Genomic DNA, 27,450 nt, shown 5'->3' on the forward strand with positions numbered 1-27,450 from the left:
TTAGTGTAATTTAGTGCTTTGAGGATTAATAGCACGTTGACATTTATCTATGAAACATTATATCTTGATGTTAAATTGCAGTAAAAGGACTTGTATATTCAGGGGATACGGCTGTCCAAATCTAATGGGGATGGGGCCGTAGTTGACATCCATTAAGGAAATCCTTTATTGGCACATAAAAAATTAGCTGCAATATTTAGCCATGCTCCTGGGCCTGCAACAATATACAACCATTTTACCGGGGTTTCACTCTGCACCCGTGTCATTTTGGGTGAACTCATGTTCGTGTTGAATAATCAAGTGTGATAAGAGTCAACTTTCACAATAATGTCATTTGTTCAACTTAGAATTGCTTAGTTTCACTGTGGTAAAAAAAAAATAAGAAAAAGATTTACTTCTCTGTACCAATGTACTATATTCAATAACTAATTATGGTAATTCATTACATCTTCAATTAAGAGACAGGCTTTATATCTGCAGAGCACCGTAAAAAACAAGATTTATGTGGGGTTTGAATGTCACCCAAAGGACGGAGGACTTGCTCATCACTCAAGAGGAACAAAACAGAAAGACAGGAGTGAGCAAAAATTGAGAGACAAAGGTATGATGAGTTATTACTTAATGAAGGCAGTTTTAGTCTCATTTTCTTACAACCTTGAAAAAACCTTGAAAACAAACCATTGTCTTCTGTTACAGATTTTTAAGTTTAGCAGAAACAACATAGCCGACCCTATGGGGCCTGTACAGTTATGTCTACAGTATATGCCGCCTGACAGAGAACTGTACCTTGGCTGCTGTCAAACAGCTCCTCTGAGGACCATAAGCTCATGCTCAGTTGTGTGTGTGCTCCTGTCTTATTAGTGCACCTCTGCTCTTCACTGAGGCTCCAGGCGCAGCCCAACCATCTGCCACTCTCCCATCTCCTGCCCACAAACCTCACAGGTGCCATAACAGCACAGTCTTCTGTGATGCCTTCAAGCCAACAAAAGACCAGACAGGAAACCATATTACAGACATCAGACATTAACATATTTTTATTTATTTTACTACATCTTTTACAAAACAGTGGCATTATTTCACAAATTCATGGAATCAGCTTTGTCCACAGAAGTAACTCTATTGCCACCTTGTGGCATGTGAAGCAAATAAATAAAATATAAATTGCAGTTTGTCGAATGCTCAATAGGTTAGCAATTACAGTAATACCTCAGTGCATATACATTAAACAAATATCCTTCTGATGTGCAATTCTACCAGCGTGTTAAACAGATTTTTTCTGTACTATAATAAGAGTATATACTTTGTTGTTTGTACCTTTTTTGCCACACAAGGACTTACAAGACATGTGCTTAAAGTGCATATAACTCCATCAGGTATTCCTTGGGGACAATGCCAATGGCTCCATTCTTCTCTCCAACCCACCAACCAAAGCTGTGGTATTCCTGTAACATAAACAGTCAAACTGTTACATTTAAGATTAAAATAACACTACCACTCCTTATTTCACAACTTATAGTGATAAAGATGAAGCACACGTGTTTCACTTTGTAATTTCCTTTTCAGAGATGTCTACTTGCTTAGTGTCCCTTTCTAAAATGCACACTCACCACTCGAGACAAAACCCTGTGTGCAAAGAGCACATCTCACATAAATCTGTCACAGCCTGACAAGTTATAGCTCCAAATGGCTGTCAGCGTGCAGAGATAAGAGGAGCTGAGGGTGACCAGAAACCTGAAATCAGAGAGTCCCCTCTTTCACATCAAAGTCCTTTCAGACGTGAATCACGACAGAGATCACATTCTGCAGCCGCAGAAGAAGAGGAACCGCTCCTCCACGCTCATGTCCAAACTCACGTACAGAGACATCACATCTGTGGCTCCCAGGAGAGACATGTGGCTCTGAGCCATCACACGGTTATACAGGGCACAGCCAGATTACAATAACATCATAACAAAGACCATGTTTCACTGACACCAGAGAGAGACTAGACTGAATATCACATAATATTTCAGACTCTAACAAGGGCTGAAGATGCCTTTGTGCAGGTGGTATTTAAAAACTGTGGGTAGTGTTTAGTGAATCTCAAATAGACAAGTGACAGACCAAGCAACTCATAAACATAAACACGCTGAGCTTAGACATGGTTACATTAGCCTGAGTTTGACGCTTTAATGTGATAAAGACTTTGGCCCCGAGAGCTCCACTGGATCATATTTGGACAGTGTTTATGTCCAGCCCATTTGGCTAAGGTAATGGGTTAATGATCATACATCCTTCAATTTGTTTTATGTGCTGCGACTTGAGCAGAGAGGGTGCTGCTGCTGCTGCACTGCCTCCTGTCACACTCCGGGCCTGTCTGGGGGGTCTCTGGGCTGCGACACTGCTATTTCTGGGCTGAGGAATGGGGGAGGGCCTGAGGAGAGAGAAAGAGGATGGGGGAGGAAGTTGTCTGTGCCTTTAGCTGCAGCTGGCCGCTACAGTCCAGACAGGTTTTATGGTCATTGCCCTTGCAGCGGGCCACAACCCCCAACACCAAGGTTTCATCTAATGGCACTCCACGTCTGAGTGAAAAGGCAACTTGAGTCTTGGTGCTCTTCACAAAGACAGGGAGCAATAAACAGGCATTTGGGAAACGAGCACAGAAACACTACTCCGTACACGCAGCTCCCCCATCACTGCTATAAAATCAACTGATCAAATTGCCTTGGTTTACCTCAAAACTGTGAAAGGAAACAAAGATATTCATATATTATACTGCATTTAGAGTCGGAATTTGTAAGCGATACATAACCTGAAAACATAGGAATAAAAAGGAAAAATTAAATTAAATACAAAAAAGAAAGAACTAAATATATCCATTTGAATTAACAAAGAAACAAAGAAACAATAAAAATAATAAAGCTGTGTTTTCTTGCTTTTCTCAAATTACTAATAAAATCTCTCATCGTGCCACGTTATCTGTTAATTTAGATCCAATCCAAACATTTTCATTCCTCCATAGTAATATTCCAAGAGTCAATTTATATAAAAATACTAAATATAAGTGTCAAGTTTTTAAGGCCCTCAACCCAACTGCTTGTTTGTAATGTATCAAAAAGCGCCACTAGATGGCAGACTTGAATGAAAAAAAGAAAAAGTCGTCCATAAATCTTGAATTAGGAAATAATGTTACACAATGCAACAGTCACAAAGTATGCGAGAGCAATTAATATAAGTATTGGTCTGTATTGTCCGACCTTTTGGAAACAGGCAGAAGCTCGATACCTGCTCCTGGTTTCTGGACAAGGTGCTGGACTAAGCTTGGGTTTTCTTGGAAGAGCTCACTGTCTAAGAGGAGGAGACATACAAGACTTTCCCCAGCCCACCACACAGTCATGACAAACTGCTACTCTTGATGACTTGTATAGACTTATAAACTTATAAAGTATGTCATGATACTCACACAGTTCTGTCGGTTCATTAATTATACGACTGATAATAAAACACTATCAATTCTCATTTTTGGCAAAGGCCTGTGGTCAAATACTTATTTCTATACATGAGTAAAAAAATACAGATAATGGTCGATATTTCTGCAAAAAAATCTAAGTTGCTCAGTAAGACTATTAAAGGCATTATACCTGTAAATTGTTTTGTCCTATAATATATTGTAAACTCTGACATTAGTGGGAAAAACATTGCGTACATTTGTATCAATTTAATGACCTTGCAGGCTAGTGTTGTAGCTTTTTCTTGTGAAATTGTGAAATGTGCCTCATTCCTGTGAAGAACTGGGATGCTGCAAATAATAGTTAAGATAAAGTTATGAATGAATTTGGACCAAGACTCACATTTTCATTTAGTGGCTTCCTCTTTAAAAAAAAAAAAAATTACATAAACAATAAACCCCCACATTAACCGAGCACATCTTCTCCAGTTTCATCCAAATCTAAAAGCTTCTCAACCTGAGAGCTTACAGACTATAGGTCAGAGTAACATCTCATTTGAAAGCTAAGGCCTACAAAACTCATCGAAGCTTCTTCCAGGTTTTTTTGTTTTTTTTTGGGCACATTTTGGCCGAATTACGTTTATTTTTGTGTGTGTAATATAACTGTGATCAAGCCATGTCAAAAGAGCAACAAAAACGTGATGAAAACACAACCAAAAAGGACAAGAACTTGACAGTCATAATGAGGAAGAAGCTTCGATGAGTTTTGGAGGTCTTTCAAATGGGAAAAGCTGAACTGGAGAAAATGTGTTTCAGGCGGGGGTTAAGAGGTTAAGTATTCAAAGTAGGAAGTACAAATTAGTTTAAAGAAGTGGTGTGACAAATAACTTTGCAGCTTCAAAAACACAAAAGTAGCACCTGAATGAACTAGATAGGGACAGGGGCATCTGCACAGCGCCACCTACTGTAGTGGAGTAGAAAGTATTATGCTGAATTTATTTTTCAAATGTAGTGAAGTAAAAGTTCACAACACAAATTAATTACATTAAAAAGTACAGATCTTCAAAAACTCTACTTAAGTACTATACTTAAAAGGCGCATTATGCAACTTTTTATGTGTACAAAAAAAGTTGATATTTGTGTGCATTTGACCTTGTAGTGACCCAGAGGCTGTATGAGTGGTTCGTATGGCGCCTTTACGTTCCATCACAGTGGTCTCTACAACGCTCCAGGATCAATTGTTTGGAAGGTTTTCGCTGCTGACGGACCTTTTCACCAGAAAACCTACAAAACAATTGATCCTGGAGCGTTGTAGAGACCACTGTGATCAAAAGTAAACCTGCCATACTAACCACTCATACAGCCTCTGGGTCACAACAAGGTCAAATACACACAAATATCAACTTTTTTCCCAGAAAAAAAAACTTACATAATGCACCTTTAAGTGAACTAAATGTGTTATTGACCACCTCTGTCAAAGGCTACCAATCCACCAATAGTCACTTTTTGTCCAGTTAGAACCACTGATGCAGGAGAGAGATATTGAAGTAACTAGTAGATGAATTGTACACATATCGTATCGCATATCGTTATTGCAATATAATTTTTTGATATCGTTGTAATTATTTATATCGTTGTGGACACGATATAATTTATGTTAGGCTCAGGTCCATCAGAGCAGCATAAACACTGACTGTACAACTCGGGGACAGATGCTTAAAAAATAAAAGCAAAAAAAGGATGTAAACTGCTTGAGTAGATCATATTTGCAAATTCATTAAAATCATTCTCAATTATATCATCAAATAATATTGTGATATTTCTTTTTTTAATAATTGTGATATAGATTTAAGGCCATATCGCCCTGCCCTACATATCATTCATTATCATTATTGTCATTTCAGTATAAAAACAGTTGTTTGATTGTTTTGCCAGTTGGATTTGTAACTAAAGCTTTGGGCTTTTACACCAAGTTACTCGATGCTCATGTCGTATTTGCATCAGTCATTTTTTGCCCTTTGTTTAGTAATTACTTCACTTCTACACTTCAACTACCTAAAAGGACGACAATTATTTTAAAGTAACGCTACCCTTCTTTGACTGCTCTACCCAGTCAGTGCTCAGTGCTGCTGCTGATATGGCAGCAGCAGCACTGAGCAGAGAGAGCCCAGATGGAAAGGCTGGGGGGGCGCTGGTGCCAGTGAACAGCCTCCGCCAACAACATTAAAACTGTTTCCGTCGTGACACAACTAATCCCCATCACCGCAGGTCCAGACAGAAGAAACCTAGTCCGGTCTGAGCCGGAGACCAGCCCTGGGCTCCTGGCACCGGGCCACACACTGCCGGTAAAGCTGCACACACAGGCAGGTCCTCGCAGCTCTAGAATGAACTCTCTTTAGGTGGTCTCTATAGAACAACATGTCTGACTCAGGCAATGTGCTGAGGCAACAGAGCGGTTTCAGGCACAGCGTTCAGCAACAACCCACTTTTAATAAAGGAACAATGCCCCTATTAGGCGTAGAAGCCAGAACTCGTGTATACCTTGCTGAGGATGTAGACGGCCTCTCCACGTTTGAAGGACAGCTCATCTGGGTGGTCTCCAATGCAGTCCCATAAGGCCTGGTAGAAACTCTTGTAGTCTGTGCTCTTATCGACTGCTATAAAGAGAGAAAAAAGATCTGTTTTATTTCACTGCAATAAACAGCAATAGTTGATTTTGCCAATACAGTGATGCATGTTGCTTTCATTAAAAAAGAATCTGGTTAAACATACAACGATTTCAAAACTAATACGGAATAGCGAAAGTTGTTGATTAAAAAAAAAAAAACAATTTCAAAATATGCTCATTACAAGGACCAGCCAAGGAAACTTAAACATGAAGAACACACAGTTTTTCTAATTACTACAGTTTGATAAAACAATGCCTGTGGTGAGTATCAATAATAAGATGTCATCATCAGTGGAATATCATGAAAAAAGATCATTGAAATGTACTTTGTAAAACACAAGCCATTGGAAGAGGGAGAGTTCCATATTTCAGGACTAGAACTGGTACTTGATAATGGTCCTTATGTACGGTATGGATGCACAGCTATCTTTTTTATTTTAACAAATGCATAGCTAGTAATGATATGGTTCATGAACAAAGACAAGATAGAACTATATAAAGCAGAACTAAGAAACTCATGCCCCTAGAGGCCATAAGCGCCACTGCAGGTGTCGCAGCATGTTGCGTTTTTTTTTGCTCATTAATTGTCCGTGAGAGTAAATACTACGCTGACAGAAAAGACAAAGGGAGAGAGGGATATTGTTCATCCAATTACACAATGGAGATACATTTTTTTCACTCAAACTTGGCTGTAAATACTGTTAAAGTGGCGCTAGTTAGCTTTGCCCATTAGTCCGTCAGCAGAGAAAAGCTTAGAAACAATTGATCCTGGAGCGTTGTAGAGACCACTGTGATGGAAGTAAGTTTACCTTTTGTGACACAAACTGAGTTTAATAATATCTTAAGATGACTTTGGTTATTACCTGGAGCTGGAGGAGAGGGCTTGGTGACTGGCTCAACCTTTGGAGGAGGCTTTACTGAAAAAGGCTTTACTGAAGGAGTCTTTACTGATGGAGTCTTTACAGGAGGAGGCTTTACAGGAGGGGGTTTTACTGGACTCGGTTCATCCTCTTCTGAAAAGACAAAACAAAAAATATAATAAATACATGTCATTTGTGATGCTGAAGACGTTTGGGGCAGAATCCGCAGAGTTTCGATGAAAGAGTCCAACCCCTCGACTTCCATCTATTGTGTTCATACAGGAGCCTATAGTATTTCAAATTGCACTGTTCATTTTGATTCTCTTTCTGTGCTTTAAAGGGGTTAAAATTGACAATAAAGTGGTTTACTGTGTTGTACTATATGTGTATGATTGAAAATGTTTTATATAAATGTATTACTATATTTTACTATTGTGACTTGTGTAGAAAGGTCCAACCAGGAAAAGCTCTTAATGCATTGCATTAGCTGGAATCTGTTTACTGTATCGTCCCTGATAAATCAGTTATTCACATAAATACATAAATAAAAGTTAAATTAACTTCAACATTCATAAATGAGTCAAACCTGGCAGCTCTTCATAGATGTCATCGTCAATGGGTTCTGGAGCATCATTGTCTGCTGTCTGCCCAACATCATCGTAAAAGCCATCCAGGTCATCCTGTTCATCCTCATCATCCTCATCCTCTGGGATGATTCCAGTCATGTCTAAAACCAATACACAATCAGAACATTTAAATATCTTGAATGACATAATTAAAACTGTAGGAATTAAACAGGTACAGGCCAAACCTTTCAAAACAAAGTTAATCCATTTGACCCAGTCCCCGGCCTCTTTCACTGATGACGCACAGAACTGTGATGGTGTAAAGAAAAGTAGTCAGTTCATTTCTGTTATACATGTATCAATTAACATAAACAAATAATACTAGATTTATGCACAGTAAAATGTTCCACATGGGAGCAGTGGACTCCTTAAGTAGACATTAATATATGTCAAGTACAACCATTGACATGCATATATTAATGACTACACAGACGGTTTGTAGAGTTTAAGTTTGTAAGAGCAATATTTCAGACACATGCCTGATAGTCTCGCTTGTCTGGTGCCGAAATTTCAAAACAACAATCTTTCTTTGAGTCTTTGCGTAAAGTGCTGTTCATCTTGACAGTGTACCCATCGATGTTGAATTCACCCTTCTGCTGCTTGTCTGTTTAATCGAAACATAAACATTTGCAATGTCATTGTCGCTCAAGTGTCAAACTTTTCTCATGTTCTTGTAGAAAAATATAGTGAAGTTACCTTTATCACTGCCATAATAGTATAACGTGTTCTGGTTCAGAGCACACCATCTTTTCTGCCACTCTGTCCCAAAGAAACTGTGATCTATGAAGACAAATAGTAAAGTAATGGCTTAAGACACTTTCCTTAAAGAAACAATAGGAAGACGGACCTTTTCTACGTTTCTCAAGATATCCAGACTTGAAGACTGATGTCAGGTCTTGAGCTGCCACAGGGGGAGCCTGCTGCACACCTGGAAAACATAACAGCTGTCACGCTTATCCTGTTTAGACAAACATTTGATTTACTATAGGAGACAGTAGTTCCAAATTCCAAAGGGCTTACAGCATCGGATCATCACAAAAGCACGAAACACAGTATGTGGCCAACGCATGAGAGCAGCATTACGCTTACTTCCCTGATGGCACAGGCATGAGATGACAATGCCAAGGTTCATCATGCTCAAATTGTGGAAGTGGTTCAGGGAGGATTGGACACCTTTACCCCACTGAGAATCTCTCAGTGCAGGAGAAAGACTTGTGCTGTGGTCCTACTCTCCCATCATCAATACAAAGCAAAGCTGGATGGAAATAAATGCTATGATATTGCAGAAGCTAATCAAAACAACGCTACAGAAAGTGCGTGCCATAACCAAAGCCAAAGGCAGCAAAATATTACAGTATTCACCCCTTTTTTTTTGGCCTTTTTTTGGCCAGAGCATGTTTAAGACCTAATCAAGACACAATTCCCTGGACTAAGGTTGGATTAAGTTGGATTAAATATGTGAATAATACAAACCTCAAAGACTGGAGGGGTTTCTTGGCACCAAATTACTTTAGTTAATGTTCATTCGTGTCAAAATACAGCCACATTATATAAATAACTGCATTTGTATCGCCCAATACACCACACACCTGCTGATGGGGCTGTAGAAACAATAACATGTAAGGTGTTTGAAGGGTAATCGATAAAACGGCAGTCCTAAAACGCTGTGCAATCGGATCCTTGTGTTTTACCCCTCGCACCGTGCAACTTCAATGCAAATGTCCAACTGCTGTGTCAAAGTTGTTTGTGTGAAAGCACGGCCATAAAAGTGACAGCTGCTTACCGGCCATAAACCCCACATCTTAAATCCTAAACAACATAAGGATTTCTGAAACCCCATTTATTAAAGCCAAACACAAAATATGACAGCTTTCACGGCGGGGGGACATTGTACAGGATTAGTGCTACTGTACAGTTAGAAATGTGTGTGTTTTCTCAGGACTGCAGCCTTGGCAGTCATTTGGGGTCCACAAACAGGGCCCAGAGCAATAAAGCATGTTCGTGCTGTCAAAAGGCTGCCCTAAAAAGAGGAGGTGCAAACCGCGGCTGCGCCCTTAAATTGCTTCCAAAGTATGTTGCCAAGATACAACTGGAATGTCTCCCTCATTGTGCCACTCAAAGTCACTTTCTGCAGGGAGCGAGATGTGCGTGTATGACATGTCACTTTTATTTTCAGTTAACAAGTCAATATTAGACTGCTTGTAATTTAGGAGGTGTATAATGTACATAGTTGATTTAAAGACATATTTGTAGTGAATTCTGCACATTGTGTCTTCATTTGTGACAAAAAGGCTGAGAATTCTGTACTTTTCTTTTATGCTTTTGCCAATAGAGCAGTAAATCCATGTCAAGCCTGAAGGATGAAACATGCACATGTCCTATGAGGGATTTTCAACCAGCGTGTCTTCAGGGATTATGTGGTTTTGAGAACATTTGTTATGCAACTGCTGCGCACATTCACTTTAGTAATAACTTTGTCATTGATGGGTGAACCTGAACATGCGTCAAAACAGCAACAAAAAGGAGACGAAATCGTGACCAAAATGTGTGAAAGAAACGCTACAAAAAAGCCAAACAAGAGCAACTGAAAAGTGACAAAAAGCAATGAACATTAGGGCAAAACGATAATTTTGTAATCTATTAATCTACTGATTATTTTCACGACTAATTGATTAATCGCTTGTCTGTAAATGGTGTATGAAAATTGTACTTAAAAAAATAAAATTCTCAAATGACGCTAAAGTGGCATCGCTTGAGGACATGATGGAGTGAACTTAAAGTGAATATTTGTTTGTTGCTCTTGGCGATAATTCTGCTTCTGATTGGACGAGACACAGACAGATATTTAGTTTTCAAAGCACAAAAGACTACAGAACTTTAATAACAAAGTAGGTTTTCAGAAAAACTACACAATATTCATGTCATTTTTGCTCTATATGAGTCTGTGTTTACTAAAAATCGACTATTTTTACTTGTTTCAACTCTAATGAAAATGTGGCAAAAAAATTTACAAAAAAAAAAAAGCGATGGGAAAAAAGTGACAATGCGGCAACAAAACCGAGGAAAAAGATCCATTTAGATGAGTTTAGTTGGTCTTGGCTTTCAAATTAGGTGTTATACTGGCCTACAGGCTGTAACTTTATGGATTTGGGTAAAGCTGAACCGGAGAAAAAGCGCTTGGTAAGAGGTTAAAGTGAGATAAATGACTGAGATGCTCATTTGGGTGTGTGTACCTTCACTTGTCTCCTCATCCTTGTCTGTGCGCTCGGACTGCAGGGACCCGCCATCATTGTTGCTGTCCACATCATCCTCTTCTTCCTGCTCCTCCTCAGCTGCAACAGACACTGTGTGAAATGACCATGTACAGGCAGAATATTCTTATGAAGTAGGTTTTTAAATGACTTACTTCTGTCTTTGAAATCATGCGAATAGCTAAAAGGAAAAAAAATAAATGTAAGATGTGCTTTAACTTGTGTTCACACTGGTTAAAAATATGTCCATACCACAGTTTGACTTCCTTTATCCTTTTTATAAACACTTCTCGTTTTTCTTTCACCTTCTTGCTCAGACTCTCCCCTTTCAATCCATCACACAGGAAAGCGTCGAGATCTAAAACCACATAATAAAACACACACGTGCTCTTACATTGCAATTCTTGTCTAATATAAAGACAAAAGACACACGATCAAGTCTCTGTTAATCATTGGCTACCAGTCCAGAGAGAGTCGCATCAACCAAGTCCACACTTCCTCTTTGGTGAAACCGTCTCAAAGCGCCTTCAAAAGCATCTCCAGCTCGCCCTCGCTTTGCGTAAACTTTATCCTCGCTCGTTACCTGATAAAAGCGCAGATATCTCCTCTGGGATCGCCCTCATTGTCGCAGAAGATGCCCGACCAAAGTGAATCAGTTCAGTGGCGCACACTGAGAAAGGGGGAACTTCAACACGACACGGAAGTAGGAAGTTAAGCGGCTAATTATTTATCAAATGACCCCGCGCGCCGCTGTGGAAACAACTGTAAATGTTGACGTTTATTGGCCAGTGTTTTGATGTACTATTCATAACGGGGGCAGGGCAACTTCGTGATGTTTTAATAGAGCGGCGGGTCCAATAAATTTCGCGCATAATGTCGGGATCATATTTAAGATTGATTCTTTGATCATATTTCCTTGGTTGACTTTGACCGACTTAATGGACAAAGCTGAAGTGCTTACAATAACATTAGAAGTTACAGTTTATGGCCGCGCGTAAATAAGAGGCTGAAATGTTTTGTAAGGAACGTCACGGGTATAATTACTGAGCATTTGGATAAGCTCTTAAATCCTTTTTTTTTTTTTTTTTTTTACTTTAGTTTAGTTCCCTGAAATGCGCAAAATGTTCAAAACTTTTAGAGATTTGTTTTAATTGTTTTTGAATATTTGGTAGGCTTGTGAAACTGAAGTGTGTGGATTTGATTAAAAACAAGTGACTTTATATTGTTATGGCACTGGTAATGAAAAACACTGCGAAATTTACAAGCATATGTTGTTTTTTTGCAGATGAACTCTTAAAATGTTTCAGTAAGGAAAGGAAGCATTGAATTAAAAGAAAATAAACCTCAACAAACACGGAACACATACTCTGCAAAGGCACTGCTTATTTCATATTATTATTATTATTATTATCCATAGCAGTTGGAGTTATTATTACGCTTAAAGCACTGGCTAAAACCTTTGCACAATACATCATGGAGTGTACAGTGCTCTGAGGTAACCTAAGCTCAAACAAATCTCCCTGCTGACATATTGTTGACAAAGGCGTCAGTCATTTTCATCAGTCATCTCGTGGACAGCCACCATGGCCTGGGCTAAAGGAGCGGATCCTTTGAACTAGAGCCTATTGTTTTGCAGGGATGTGTCAGAAGTGGCTCAGCTCTGCAGGCAGAAACTCCACACAATCTCAGGATGAGGCTGTTGGTTTAAGGGCTCATTTTTTATCAGTCAGTCTTTTTATGGTTCATTCGTGCATGTTTTGGGTCGTGCGAATTCAGTGTGTCTGTTTCTCAGAGGCGCAACACATTTGTTCCCCACCTGCTAATATATCCAGACATTATAGCTCCATCAGACTGATTCTTCAGCTCCGCGCATATGCTCATTTATCTTTTTATCATTATTTTTTGCATCCTGGTGTTTTGTATTCTCGGACATTAGGGTTCAATCTGTCTTCCCATCTAACCCCCAAAAACCCCCACACACACATAAAAATGTGAAAGTATCCTATAGATCCTTCAACTGACTAAAGCTACAACCACGCGCATACTATAAATACCACGATTGTTAATAAAAGAGTTTGCCCTTATTATTAAAAGAACAATAATTTTTACTTTTTTTCAAATGATGAGCCATAAAACTCCATCCAAATTCTTTATGACTCTCTCTGGTTATTCAAAACCTGACCCTCTTCTGACCCAGCGCTGGTTCCTCCCCGTTTTGGAGAACAGGGGAGAGCCAGCGCGATCTTTGACCTCTGGGAGCCTAAGCGCGCGAGTGCCTCTATACTCACAAGGACTGAACTGGAGCCGCATCACTCCTACACTTATAATTCCCTATATGTTTATTTTAATCACTTTTAAAGCATGTGGGCATATTGACAAAAAGACTCAGCCTATGTGTCACAAGTTTAATAACGTCCAAGACTCCCCTTTCAATCTGTACGTTATTGTATTTTATCTTCATTTTCTACGTTCTAATATTCCTCTCGCTCTCCCACTGTGATTGATATTGCTCTGGCTCAAGCGCATAACTCCGAGGATGGCACTAAATCCTGAAAGCACGCTGTGCGGTGAGTTCGCTATTAATTGATGTCGAGGATATTTCAAAGATCACGTTCCTTAATCTATTGACGCCTAAACAAATCTATAGGCCTACGTAAGGGCGCGCGCCTTTTGGGACCGCGGCGCTTGTCTCCTATTGTGTTGACCAGTGAAGACAAAGCGAACGTTGCAAAAACTTTCACTAATTTGAGTAAAATTGCAAAAATAATAATGTAATATGTTGAACAAATTTAAAGCATTGCCTTTCAACGACCCAATTTGAATAATATCGGAAAGTAACTGTGGCGCGGGGATAGTTTATCCCCTAAGATTGCATTACGTCGCGCGCATCAGGCTATAAACAAGAAGCCTCAGTGCTGTGAGTTTTATAGGCAATAAAATTTAATTAGAGAGCAAAGAAAAGTCATATAGCTTTGGCCTGACTTTACCAAGCTGCTCATGGCAAACATTTTAACTGAACTATTTTCTATTGCTCCAGCGAAACCAAGAAACAAGAAACAAAACAACACTGAAAATCAATATTAATACAAGACTTAAGAGAAGAAAAAATCTCAATTTATAAAATGGTCTGAAATGACTGTGAGACACTTAAGTTCAACAAAATAAAGTTTAATTATAAAATATAGTAATAATATTTAAAATACATAGAAATATAATTTTGACAGTTCATACACTCTCAGTATAAACTTACCTCATGTCTGAGTTCTCTAATAGCCTAATATCCCATTTTTAATGCATGCGAACTGTCAAAAGTCAATAGTTGTAAGAGTTTCAGAGAAGATGTCAAACATGTCGCTTGAAAAAGTCATTGGACTTTGTAAAGAATCTGACAAACTCGGTGAGAAAACGGCGAAATCCTGCACAGAAGGCTCCGCCGGGGAATGCGCATTGTTCGGGCCTATTGTGGCTGCGCGCACGGGAACAGCGGGCGCCGCGTTTGGAAAATGTTTCGCATGTTTGTCATTGCTGTTCTGCAGCGCTACAGTCTGACAAAGGCTCTCACCGCTGTGTGCGCCCTGGTCTGGTGTGTTTGCGGGAGTCTGAAAGTACTGAGCGTCGCCATCTTCAGTCAGCTCCAAGTCGTCGTCCTCCTCGTCGTCCTCGCCCGTGTATTTCCCGTCGCTGTCGCAGTTCTCTTTGCTGTGCGTCTGTTTCTTGTGCTTCATGCGCCTGTTTTGAAACCAAACCTTCACTTGTTTCTCGGTTAAATCCAGTGATGCCGCTATCTCCACGCGCCGCGGTCTACAAAGATATCTATTAAAGTGGAACTCCTTCTCCAGTTCCAGCAGCTGTGTGTTGGTGTATGCGGTCCTCAGCCTCCGAGATGCCGCTTCAACTCCCACATCCTCCGCCTCTGGCGAACCTACAAGTACAAAACACAACACTTAATAAACCATTAGATTGCCACAAACAAACCTCAGAGGAAAGTGAGAAACACCATCCGGCTGGGGGTGAAACCTGTGCAGCCAGGCTCAGACGCAGATTTATGGTCTCGCGGCAGAATATGATGGGTCTGCGTGGACAGGACGCAGGCGGAAGATTAATGAACATGCAGCTGCTGGCCCGTGTACTAATCTATCACTCTCCATTACTGTCAGCCATTACCACTTTTATGCTGCATCTCAACAAGGTGCTGCTTGATGAGATTAAGACTTTCTGTAATATGAAGGCTAAATGGAAAATATAAATAGTGTAATGATTCAGGCCGCGCGTAGTGAGGGACAGGCCCGTGTGAGACAAAGAGCAGGCTTTATTTCAAAGGTTATTAATCATGGCTTGCCTTGGGGTGAGAAATAGAGTGGTGACGACTCCGCAGACGCCTGCTTCTTCTTGGTGCTTTTCTTCTCTTTCATCCACGGGTATTCCTGTGGCGGATACGCAGCCTGACGGGCACTCACGTAGCCTTTCCCGTTTTGTTTGGAGCGGGTGCCGTGGCGTGGACGCTCCGCTGCGTTCAGACTTGGGATGCTGTGCTCAAAAGGAACCAGTGCTGAGTGTGAAAGCGGCGCGCTCTTGACTGTTGAATTTTGAAATGCATCACAGACAGGGTTAGTGAGACATGTCAGGCATTCAGCGAGTGATGGCTGACTGTTGATAAAACCACTCTCGCGCCCAAATTCGTAATTCATCGCCTTCCTGATGTCGTTTTAAGTTACACAAAAGCAGATAGCAGCAGACAGGCTATAAACTGCTAATGTGGATATAGTCGAATAAGGAGAGCTCTGTGCCATTACGCAGAGCATACACAAGGCCATGCTTGGAATTAGATCTTGCTGCTTGTCACATGATTGCGCCTGCCCAATGACAATTTGGCCTTTTTATCAAAAGAAGCCACTGTCCCCTGTGATTGATCGAGAAACTCGGAGAGGTAACGCCTCATTCCGTAGGCAGGGGTTCGCTTTATTTACATTTCGGGCCGGTTTGCTCACCATTGCTTGGCCAACACACACTCATTAATATCCAAAACACCACAGACATCGGACGTGGAAAGGGATAATTGTTGAAAGGGTGGCTTTAGAAGATAACTTGTTGTTGTTTTGTTTACTTGCAGAAATATGCTAAATACATACATTATTTCCCTCATACCTTTAGCTGATGCTCTCCACAGACTAATTACGTCGATAACCAACTTACTTCCGTCGATAAAGATTAATAATGAGATAGGTTGATCATATTTTGATTCAAAAAGGGATATAGCGACAGAAGTGACAAATAACAAGAGTATTGGAGTTCAAGCATCATTTAAGTGTCTATTGCGCATCCATGCTGTCCTTTAATGTAGTGAGCCCGTAGGATTTGCCTCGAGATGCTGAAGTGATGCTGTTTATTGCCCCTGCTCTAAACAAAGAGCCGCCTCAGTCGCCTGTGCGCGTGATCAATCTTTCTCGCCCAGCGCTCTGACAGCTCTCTGCCCTAAGAACACATTTGAAGCGTTTACCTCTTCCTTTAGATCCATGTGGCTGGAAGCGGCAGCACTGCTCTTTTTGTGCTTTTTTAGATCGTGCCTTTAGATTGTAGATTAAGATTTAGCATAATAATAATATATAAAATGGGGGGAATGCTTTTACGCACCAGTTTTGCTGCTTAAATGTGTCCAAAAGGAAAATATTCGTTCTAAGAGAGGATTATCACGAAAGAGTGAAACAGAAAGAAGAGAAAAGTCTACTTGCTTTTAGTGGAAAGTAGCTCTTAAATTGGATCAATTGTTTGCTGAGGTGAGTGGGTGTTGGCATTCAGCGCGGAGCTATTCTCCGCTACCTTCGCTCTCCTTTTCCCACAGCGCTGCAAAGGATCGTCTTTGTCTGGAGAGAAAAAATACCCTGCACTAATGGCTGATGTTTTATTGAACATTATGCAGTGTATTTTTCAATAACATGGCAGGCTTTTATAATATATGCGCCTTTCTCCATCATTAATTGTCAGATCATCAACCATATTCATCAAAGTGTATCTAAGTGTAGCTCATTGACCGAGTGACCACGGAAAATGAAAATGTTAGTTCAAATTAGGCCCATAAAACAGTATTTTACAACATCAAAGGAAACCGTATCTTTATGGACAGTGTTACAGTTATTTATGTTGTTGTCGTTGTTGCTTTTTTGTTTGCTTGGTTTTGTGTTTTTGTCTGTGATTTTGTCTGGAGGGAGTTTCATCGAAGGCAGGACCAGTGGATGAACTGGGAACAAGAGCTGCACGTTTCCCGTCTGTTGTGGGACCAGGAGAGACATCTGGAAGACTGGAATACACCGCAGGCCAAGGCTCTCGGGTGACGGTCTTCTATACGTGTGATTTAAGAGGGTGGATCCAGAAAAATCCTCGATTAAACTATACAGGCCTATCTTTGTTTTGGAAAATGTTATGGCTTTGTACACTGACAATGTAACACATTTTCTTGTCACAAATATATTTTTTAAACTTGCTATTATTATTATTATTATTATTAATTTTATTTTATTTACTTTTTACATAATTTGACCTCTTTTGCATCGCCTAGGCAAAAAAAAAAAACAGAGAAAGAAAAAAAAAACAGTATAACGCTGCTTTTAAAACGCTCCTCTCGTGGAAGCTTTTGTGTGAGCACGTGTTGGAATAGAATTGCACATTACAGTTTTATTTATGAGCCTCCAGGATCCATGACAGGATGTGACATATACTACAGGAGTCACAAATCAACGCGTCGTGTAAGCGTTGATTTGTGCGTATTGTGCGTAAATAATGCCCTGAACACTCACCTGATTTGGCCCCGATGAATGCGCCTCGACTGAGTGATAAACAAACCAATGGGATTATAATTGACCACGCGGACACTGTCCAGGCACACTACACAAGGCTGTAATGGCCTGAATATTTGAGCACATTAAAGCCACAAAGAGGAAGAGCTTCGTGATGAAATTGGTCGTTTAGGAGGTTATGGACCACATGTGCTCGTGACTTTCCTGCCTAAAGTTCAGCTGTGACCTCTCACTGTCATGAAGCTTGAATGATGAAGGGCACCAAAGGTCTTGACAAACAATGTTCTACCAACTTTCTGTTTTCCCATGCGCGCGCAGAGAGGTTGAGGATACGTTTGTGTCAACACAGAGGAATAGCGTGCGCATCAATTGTGTCGTTTATGGATTGAGCAGCTACAGTGTAGTTTTGGAAAAGCTCAGATAATTGGATGCATGTGGGCAGCTGAGAGGCGGGAGGGGACCGGAACAAGCCAGAAAGTAGGTCTGGCTGAAATGATATCTCAAGTTCAGACAGTCAGAGGACTAGAGTTACAAACAGTGAGGTTTAAAAAGCTTTTTCTTTTTCTAATGTAATAAAAAAAAAAAAGGGCCAAATCTTCTTATTACAAAGAATCGGAAAAAAAAACTCTTACATTATTGATGGTATTGACCACAGTATTGAGAAAGGGTGGATAAAGCCACTCTTAGTAGCTTAAAGCTACACCACGTAGAATTTTGCCCAATAAATAAAACTGAAAAATTAGCCTTTATTTTATGACAGATATTTTCATCATTGAAAAATACCTCATAAAAATACAAACATATGCCTGTGAGCGGCTCAGCTCTCATAAGACATGACAGTAACTTTACAGGGAGTGGGTACGTCTCCTGCTCGTCTCCATGGAGATGTGACTAAAGTCAGTAGGATTTTAGATTTAAACAGGTTAGGTCCTCATCCAGATCTATTCTTTGATTACCCATTGCAGTTGTAGCATGAAGCATGTTTTGTACTGATGGCAACAGTATAATACAAAATGTTACGCAGTGTGCCTTTAATGAATATGTATCATCACTTAATCACCTGTGATTCTTCTGTGAATCTCCATCTTAAACAGAGTGCATTTGATCTGGCGACAGCATTAAAAGTTCTTGCGAACTAAAAAGACAAAATGAGATTTAAAATGCATTAATTTGAACTCATTCTTTTTGTATAATACCCTACAATGAAACATATGAGTGATGTGTGCTGAACAAACGCTGTTATTATCATAAAAACAAAGACACAGCAATACATTTTGTCCTCCATTTATGTGACAACCAAACTTTAACCCACCTGAGACAACCAGCCCCAAATAACCACCAGACAAGAAGGTTGAACTGCTCTAACAAGGCTTTTGCTTTAAAGATCAATAATAATAAATGAAATTCAAAGCTATTGTCTGTAGCTTTATGCTAGATATTAGATTTTTCCATACACTAATCACCTGCATGCTATGAAATAGGCTATAGGCTATATATATGTATATGTAAACATCATTTAAATAATGGTCAGATACCTTTAAAAAGACAAATCATCACCTCATCTCATTGTTTTTTTCAAGTGATTGGAAGCATATTTCAGCCAGAGAATCAGGATGGTAAACAACATCAACAACAACAACAACAACAACACCATTTCAAGTCACAGCGCCCCCTAGAGTGGCCATAAAAAGCAACGTGGCAACGTGACAACCAACCCGTGTGACAAACAGCCCCGGTTTCCCCTATATTGCACTTTACAAGCATGACAAGCTTCTGAAAGCAATACAGGAAGCCGTTAATCACAGCTTTGTACATTGTTCCAAACTTGGTCTCATGGAGAAGAAAGAGAAGGAAGGAACTTGTTTGAGGCCCATGCACCAAATAGAGCAAAGTGGCATGGCCTAAGTAAGTAAGTAAGTAAGTAAGTAAGTAAGTAAGTAAGTAAGTGAGTAAGTAAGTAAGTAAGTAAGTAAGTAAGTAAGTAAGTAAGTAAGTAAGTAAGTAAGTAAGCAAGTAAGTAAGTGAGTAAGTAAGTAAGTAAGTAAGTAAGTAAGTAAGTAAGTAAGTAAATAAGTAAGTAAGTAAGTAAGTAAATAAGTAAGTAAGTAAGTAAATAAGTAAGTAAGTAAGTAAGTAAGTAAGTAAATAAGTAAGTAAGTAAGTAAGTAAGTAAGTAAGCAGAAATAAGTATTAATCGAAGCTACCCAGGGACTGAATGATGGAAACATTCCTGGCAACATGTGTCTGAGCACCATTCCCACACCACATTCATATAGGCCTATAGTTCTATTGAAGTGTCTTGCACAAGGACACTATATAACAGTGGGACTTGGAGCGAACTGTCAACCCCTTATAAGCTGAGGTGGTCAGCAACAAAGTAAATTTACTTAGGGCTGTACTTAAGTGAGAGTTTCTGAGGATACACTTTACTTGAGTATTATGAGAACTTGATACTTTTACATCACTACATTTGAAAGACGGATTGTTGGCTACTTTATACAACTCTTCTCTAAATTTCTAAGAAAAAAAAAGGCTCCAAAGTAAACTGTAGATTTGTCTATGTAATTTATTCATTTAAACGCCTAATAATATGATCAGTAGGTGGCGCTGGGCAAATATACTCGGCTATCAAATGCCACAACGAGAGAAACGGTGAAGAAAGCGCAAAGTTATTATCCTTAATTAGACTATTACTTTGAATAGCTACGTCTTTTCCGCTGCAAATGCTTATCAGTACTTTCACTCAAGTAATAAGTTGACAGAGAAACTTTTTGGCTACTTTCATTAGATTAATGTTTGACAAGTCTCTGTACTTTAGCTCGAGTAATGAAATAAAGTACTTTGACCACTTAACGACGGTTTTACCTGAGCCACTGACAATAGACTATTAAGACGATGATGAGAACAAAATCAGAGTCACTATCACTTCAAGCACTAAAACAACTCAGACAGTCACATGCTATTTGAAGTTTAATCATTAATTGTTAAGAGTGAGCTCCGACAAATATATAATTCAGACGCTGCCCCATGTTTTTGGCACTGTGGGAACACATGTGTGCGTAAAACGCTCGGTAACTGTGAAAACTGTTGAACAGAAAACAGTTGAACTCCTGATTGTTTCATTTTATAACATAAACTGGATTTGTGCAGTGTCTTAAATGGGGGGAGGGTTCGTAATGGCCGTGAATGCGCCAATATCCAGTAGACCTTAAGATGAAACACTGGTGCCCCCTGCTGACCGTCTTTGCTTATTAGCGCAATACGGATCCCAAAGTATATTGCTACTTTCGTGACATCCTGCAGGCAAGCTATGCACTCAATGTCAGCACTACCTTAGGCTATATACATTAAGAAGTTTGCCTTTTTTGAAATATCGCCTATATCCATTTACTTTTCCATTAAAAAGGTTTCTTTTGAAGGAAGTGCCCGCGAGCTCCTCTGGCTACAACAAAGAAAATGGATGTTTCTTGGTCTAGACGGTTGTAAAGTAATTAGACGTTTGTAAAACAGCCGCATTGGCAGTTCTCCCACACCACCCCCAACCCACACCGTGTCTCACTATTTTTGTGTTCACGACTGTGTGGTGTAGGTTGAATGCTGTGGCCTATAATGCGCTTTGGCTTCTCTGTTGAAGCGTTGTAATGAACTCATATTCCGTAAGCTTGTTGAGCCTTTGCCCGGCTCCTACAGTTGCAGAGAGCAGCAGACACTTGCGTATTATCTTCAGCCTTAATCCTTCCGTATTGTATATGGAATAATGGAAATGTTTGTTTTGTTGGTCGTTAATTTAAAAAAAAAAAGAAAAGAAAGGCCAATTAAAACTACTGCAAGCCCACAGCTACTAGTCTGTCGGTCTGTTAAAGTCTAAATCATCTCTGCGAAAGACCATAATTACACAAACGTAGCATATTGTCACATTAATATTTAGGCCGGTCTTTGTTTCAGAGGTGCAGTGCTTTTCAACACTGGGCCACTCCCTTTAGAAGATATCACACGCACGTTAAAGTAAAAATAAAGAGTCTCCATTAATATATGCTCTGAATAAATGGTGTGACTATGTTCACAATATCAAAAATTGTATCCTCTCTTTGGACAGAATTAAAAAAAGCAAAACAAACAAAAAACAAAGAGATTTGATTTCCTATTCGTTATCTGTGTCATAAAAGTAAATAGTTCAACCCTGAACTCATACCCACTATGTCCAACTTTCTTTTGCCTGATTTCTTTTAAAGACATATTTTAAATTTGTGGATTGAAATAGAATTGCTAGAAAAGCCAGGAGTGCGACCGACATTACGCATCCTTTACGCACTCTTTACGCATGATGATGGAAGCCCTATGCTCAATCATATGAAATGGATCATTCATGTTTGTGTTACCAACGAAATATTGAATGGTGAGATCATTTTGACCTTTGTCATATTTCTAAAGAACCTACTTTTATTTATTTTTTCGAGGTATTGAAGTGTGCATTATGAACCCATTTTGAAATATACAATTTGTACAATATCGTCGTCAACAACAATAACAACAACAACAATAATAATAAATTAATAAAGTCAATAGGTAGCTGGGTGACATTCAAGATTTCAGGTAGTCTTGAGTTCATGCAAACGACAAAAAATGACAAGTAGACGTGTACATTCAGACGAGACACTGCCTCTCACAAACACTGAGTACATAACAGGCCATCCAGTGTGGCTCCAATTTAAACTGAACAACAATATCTAACACTGCAAGTATTTAACCCCCTTTACCACATGTTCCCTTTACAGTAATCCTGCAACATTAACTGTCTCTCCGCCGCTCTTTGTTGTCCTTCTTCATCTTCATCCGGCGGTTCTGAAACCAGATTTTCACCTGCCTTTCGGTCAAATTCAGCACCCTGGCCACTTCATATCTACGGTCCCGAGGCAGGTACATATTAAACAGAAATTCCTTTTCAAGTTCGAGGATTTGGTGTTTAGTGTAAGGGCAACGTTTTTTCCTTGTGGGCTTTGCGTGGAGCCAGTTGGACGATGGGTTATCTATAGAAACAAAGGGACGTCAAAAGCACAAGTGAGACAGTATTAACAGACCCTGCCCTGTGTAAAACCTACTTCTTGCTTAGTTGGAAATAATTGAATCTAAATGGCAAAGGTGATGCCATGAAATAACCTATACACCATCTTTCGTGTGTGAACAGCAATAAGATTGGTTTATAAAACAGGCCTTATTCTGCATCCAAACTAGCATGCGTAATTGTCTGTGTGCGCAGATGTTTAGGATCAACTGCTTGGTTTTGAATCACAAACATCTACCCTTCATCCTCTGCGTAAAACTGTAAAATACCCACAATCAACCATGCACTCCTGCCCCTCCTTCCTGCGCTCCCTTTCCATAATATCCCACATATCCCTATCATTAACACTTACTGGGGTCTACGTTCTTATTCTCCTCTGCTGGGGGGCTCTCACTCTCACACGACGGTATCTCTGTGAGTGTCGCCGCTCTCTCAATGTCAGACAACAGCGGTGCATGAGTTTCCAGTGGAGTACACTCGGCACTGGCAATGAGCGGCTCAGGCTTGATCTCGTAATGCGCGGCAGTCGGCGGTAATCCCGTTAAACACAGGGACGAAGGCAGAGGCTCAAGAGTCCAGGAACGAGGGTACATTCCATCGCTATCTATTGCCCCGCTGTCGCCGCTGGTGCTGTACGCATGGTGGATATACGTGGGCGCACTCGGATTCCAAGTGCCGGTAAAAAGAGACGTTTTGTTTGGTAGAAGACAAGACTCGGATCCGCCATATTCTCCGCTCATCAGTGGCTGCTCCACCCCTGATGCGGTTGACGGATACCTTGGTGCCATGTCTTCCTGTGTGTCCACATAAAATCCAGTTCCCAGAGTCGCCATTTCCAAACCAAGCAGGCAAGGGGGGGAAAAAAATCCGCAAAAGCATAAAATTTCTAAGAAGGAATCACACAGAATGCATGCTGCTTTGCTGCGCCAGCTGCAGCTCAATGCGTCCAATAAGTTGAACCTTGCCCAACATTGGATAGGGCGCCCCAAACACGTGACCGTGGGACAGAACAATAAATAATAAATCAGCCTGGTGCTCAGCTAAATGGCCACCATTTTCACCACCGTATTTTAATAGCAAATCCCCGCGCATTTGCACTGGAATGTTTCTTTTTATAAGCTATAAACGTTATGATTTTCTGTCAGAAATGTCTTATGTTTATGTTAAATAAAATTTGATTTGTTTGCTCAAGTATTAGACAGGCAATAATATATGAGTCTATAACTATTGTTCTTTATTTAGCTGACTTAATAAACACATTTTATAAGCACATAAAAACAAGTTTTCCTCTTCTTATTACATGCGCAATACGCTCTGGGGGTAAGGCAACTATTTCGAAATTGCAAAAGTTACACAGAGTTATCAAACATTTGTCCATGAGTCAGTTCTAAGTGCATCTGTGGACAGGCGGTCATGCTTTTGAGGGCGCGTAGAAAACGGAAAGTGGACTCAAGTTATTTGGGTGCAATATAACCATGCGTTTTATCACGGGCAATTGGGTTGTTTTTCTTCGGGTTACAACCTGGCTGTCCAAAGCTAAATATCTGCAATAAAGCTAAGCCATTGTGTCCTTTCTTTTGGCGCAAGACAGACACATCCGGCATTTCCTGCAGCGACACAACTGGCAAGCTGCAATGATCATAACCGAGGCCTTGTCTGCGCTTTTGCCGCATTTCAGCACTTCTGTCCACGCACATTACACTGGCACAGAAACGGCTTGAATCTTTTGGAATTCAGTCTAAATCATCCAAAGCTAAAATTCAATTCATGCTCTGCTAATGTTAATTAATAGCCCGTTTTACGCACGGACGTCTTACTCACGTCTTAGGGCCATTTTATTACTTTATTACTTAATTGAACGGGGACCATCTTTAGCTTTGCGTCGAGTTTAACTGAGGCAATCAAGGCAGTTTCATGTTGTGGGTGAGATTATTTAGCCCAACAACATGAGACTACCTAAACCACTCAACAGCCCGCTCTTCTTCCTTGCAACGCTCCTGTGGCCACTGAACGAAATAAAAGGATTTTATGGATATGCCAATTCCACCGGCGGATGATCGGTCATGCACGTGTAAGAGGTTTTTTAAAAAAAATGCAAATTCTATTCACATGTGCGTTTAAGAAAAATATATATTTGCCAGGTATACTGAAAGTATGAATGGATTAAATGAATAACACACAGTGTATTGAGACAAGCGCATTAGACACTTTTGTAAACTAAATAAAACGTGTGTGTCCACTTTTTGATGAACCGCTGAAGAAGAAATAACCTGCTGAAAAAAGAATTATGACGCGTGCAATAGCAGTGATTTTATTTTTATTATTATTTGTTCAACAATCAGAATTGTGCAAATGATCAACAAATATCTCTGGCTCTCCAAAATAGGCTGCATAAAAGCTGTCACATGAAGAAGGCCAACATGTACTTAAATGTAACAGTAACTCGAAGTTCAACATGCAGTTTATAGAATATACATATGTACAACAAGTCTAAGCAGCTGTGGTCACATTCTTAAAAACACATTTACGTCTTTTATAAATACACCACTAGAGAAACGAAATGAACAGTTTCAAAAGAGCAACAATCAATAAGTTAGCATTACGGTCCATATTCACATTTGTCGGGACGTACACACGTCTCACGAGAAGCTGAAGTTATTGGACAGCTCTCGGATTCTGTTCTCGCGGCTCATTTTTTTCAGTTTCATTCTTCTGTTTTGGAACCAGATTTTGACTTGCCTGTCAGTGAGGTGCACGCTGCGGCTGATCTCCAAACGACGCTCTCTAGTCAAGTACATGTTGAAGAGGAACTCCTTCTCCAGCTCCAGGGTCTGATGCTTAGTGTAGGGGCAGCGCTTCTTGCGGCCACTCTTTGCTGTGAGCCAGTTCGCTGTGCTCTCAGTTTTACCATCTTCTGTAATAAAACATTATATGTCAGGCGATATTTAAGACAACAGGTGCAAACAATAATATGTATTAGTTCAGGAGTTCAGAAGAGACCTTGTCTAAACCGGACATCGCATTGACCCAGATAATATAATAATGCAGTCTATTTAATATAACTTATTTAATATCATATTTACAGTCTAATTTTAACTTAAGTAAACATGAGCAATAATAAAATCAAATAAAATAGAACAAAATAGCCTATTGACCTCTGCGCAACCTTCAAATTGTTTCCTTCACTTTCCAAACACTCAACAACTTCAAGCTAAATTAAATACAGACTTTTGTCCGTTACGCATGCGGCTGCAGCCAACTGCTTTGTCAGTATTAAGACATAACCACTGCGCGGCGTGTTGAAACAATAATAAGGCCTGTCTTTCAATAGAAACAACTGCTGTCAAACAAAAGACAAACGGGCCACTCAAATAAAACAGAATTTACAAAATCTGAATTCAAACGTGGATTGAAAATCCATTAAAACAATAAAAAAAAAAAAACTTAACATAACTTTGTAGAATTAGGTTCGTGGAACTAGTCCATAAAAATGCAAAACAAAAAAACCTACCATAATATTAACTTTATCAAAGGGTCTATAATTTGAGAAATTTCTGCCATTGCAGATATATATATATAGTACTATGTCGTCTTAAAGGCACAAAGCCTGTCTCAGCATTTAGAGTTTCACATTAGTCCTTGCACGCCAATTTCTGTTCACCTTTCGAGGGTTTTCTTGGGCTCTCGGTGGTGTTCTCAGTGGGCTCTGGGGAGGATGATACATCTGATGACGGGCGGCTGTCCTCATCTCTCTCCGGAACGCAAGTCGCCTCCTCGTGGCTCCCTTCTCCCGCGCGCTCTGCGGGCGCAGCGTGCTGTGAGACGCTCTGCGCCTCCAAACGGGCGACTCTTTCCGGGCTGCAGTGGTTGAGTTCAGACTGTGCATCGTGGTATATTCTGGAGGACGTGTACGGTGTCTGAGACAGGCGGAAGTAGCCGGGCACTGGCACGGTACTGCCTCCTGAATAGGAGATGTCATCTACCGTCGCTGCTTTGGGACATTTATCAGGCTCATAAAGGCAGTACGCGCTCTCTTCTTTAATGCTCGCTGAGAATGAACACGGGGTCATGTGCGGCACGCTGTGGGGCTGCTGCTGCTCCACTCGGCACGACCGAGATTGCTCCAGCCACGTTTCCATCCCCTGAACGTATGGCGCAGACGCGGGGATGTGTGCGCTCGGGTCGTTGCGCTTTGTAATCCCCGGGAAACAGGAGCCAGCTCCGGACAGTCCATACGAGTACTCCGCCGCCGGGGGTAGATACACACCGTTACTTTGGTAATAGGTGCCAGACTCGCTTCTCGCGTTGATTAAAGAATCTACAAAAAAGGGGTTTGCAGTCTGGTTGTTGGGGCATGTCATCGTCGTAGTGGGATAATTTGACGACGGGTGAAGAAAACCCTTCCTGGCTGACATTTCTTGTGCAAAACATTGCTGAATAATTACTGATACTCACGCTTCTCACTGTAGCGTGCAGCCAATTAAAACACTAGGCGACTGGTGGCTCCACCCACTCCTCTTTGTCATAGATTAGTCTACGTTTTAGGCTAAGTAAAGGAAGCCCAAACTGTGCCTGTGTGCTGGGGGAGTGTAAGAGAGAGATTGTGTAAAATGGTAAAATAGTAAAATCTTTCATAGAATGTGGACGCGTGAGCCAGCACTGCCACTGTAAGTTTAAAAACAAGCCATGTTTGACAAGTCAGTTGTTGAAAGCTGTCCCCAGCAATTATGTCCAATGCATAGTTTTATGAGCACTTTTACGGCAC

General features: G+C 40.3%; 4 protein-coding genes across 4 annotated transcripts; all 4 read right to left on the reverse strand.

Moving 5' to 3' along the window:
• Positions 1-1,050: 1,050 nt before the first annotated feature.
• skap2 (src kinase associated phosphoprotein 2) lies at positions 1,051-11,563 on the reverse strand. The gene is made up of 12 exons (XM_079562186.1): positions 11,416-11,563; positions 11,085-11,190; positions 10,988-11,013; positions 10,815-10,913; positions 8,429-8,509; positions 8,278-8,361; positions 8,061-8,185; positions 7,767-7,830; positions 7,542-7,682; positions 6,959-7,108; positions 5,969-6,084; positions 1,051-1,442 (listed from the first exon to the last, which is right to left on the reverse strand). Exons 1-12 carry the CDS (start codon positions 11,453-11,455, stop codon positions 1,350-1,352), a joined length of 1,125 nt encoding a protein of 374 aa, XP_079418312.1. The 5' UTR covers positions 11,456-11,563; the 3' UTR covers positions 1,051-1,349.
• Positions 11,564-14,119: 2,556 nt separating this feature from the next.
• On the reverse strand, positions 14,120-15,520 carry hoxa2b (homeobox A2b; the record flags this gene model as incomplete). Its single annotated transcript, XM_079561800.1, has 2 exons — positions 14,120-14,754; positions 15,172-15,520. The coding sequence occupies 2 exons, from the start codon at positions 15,518-15,520 to the stop codon at positions 14,138-14,140; spliced, it is 966 nt and encodes a 321-aa protein (XP_079417926.1). The 3' UTR covers positions 14,120-14,137.
• A 6,891-nt stretch (positions 15,521-22,411) lies between these two features.
• hoxa9b (homeobox A9b) lies at positions 22,412-23,518 on the reverse strand (the record flags this gene model as incomplete). The annotated part of the gene is made up of 2 exons (XM_079561833.1): positions 22,412-22,650; positions 23,038-23,518. The coding sequence occupies 2 exons, from the start codon at positions 23,516-23,518 to the stop codon at positions 22,412-22,414; spliced, it is 720 nt and encodes a 239-aa protein (XP_079417959.1).
• A 1,806-nt stretch (positions 23,519-25,324) lies between these two features.
• On the reverse strand, positions 25,325-27,100 carry hoxa10b (homeobox A10b; the record flags this gene model as incomplete). Its single annotated transcript, XM_079561710.1, has 2 exons — positions 25,325-25,599; positions 26,347-27,100. 2 exons carry the CDS (start codon positions 27,098-27,100, stop codon positions 25,325-25,327), a joined length of 1,029 nt encoding a protein of 342 aa, XP_079417836.1.
• Positions 27,101-27,450: the final 350 nt, after the last annotated feature.

Source organism: Gobius niger (assembly GCF_951799975.1).
Source record: "Gobius niger genome assembly, chromosome: 8".
Classification (NCBI taxonomy): domain Eukaryota; kingdom Metazoa; phylum Chordata; class Actinopteri; order Gobiiformes; family Gobiidae; genus Gobius; species Gobius niger.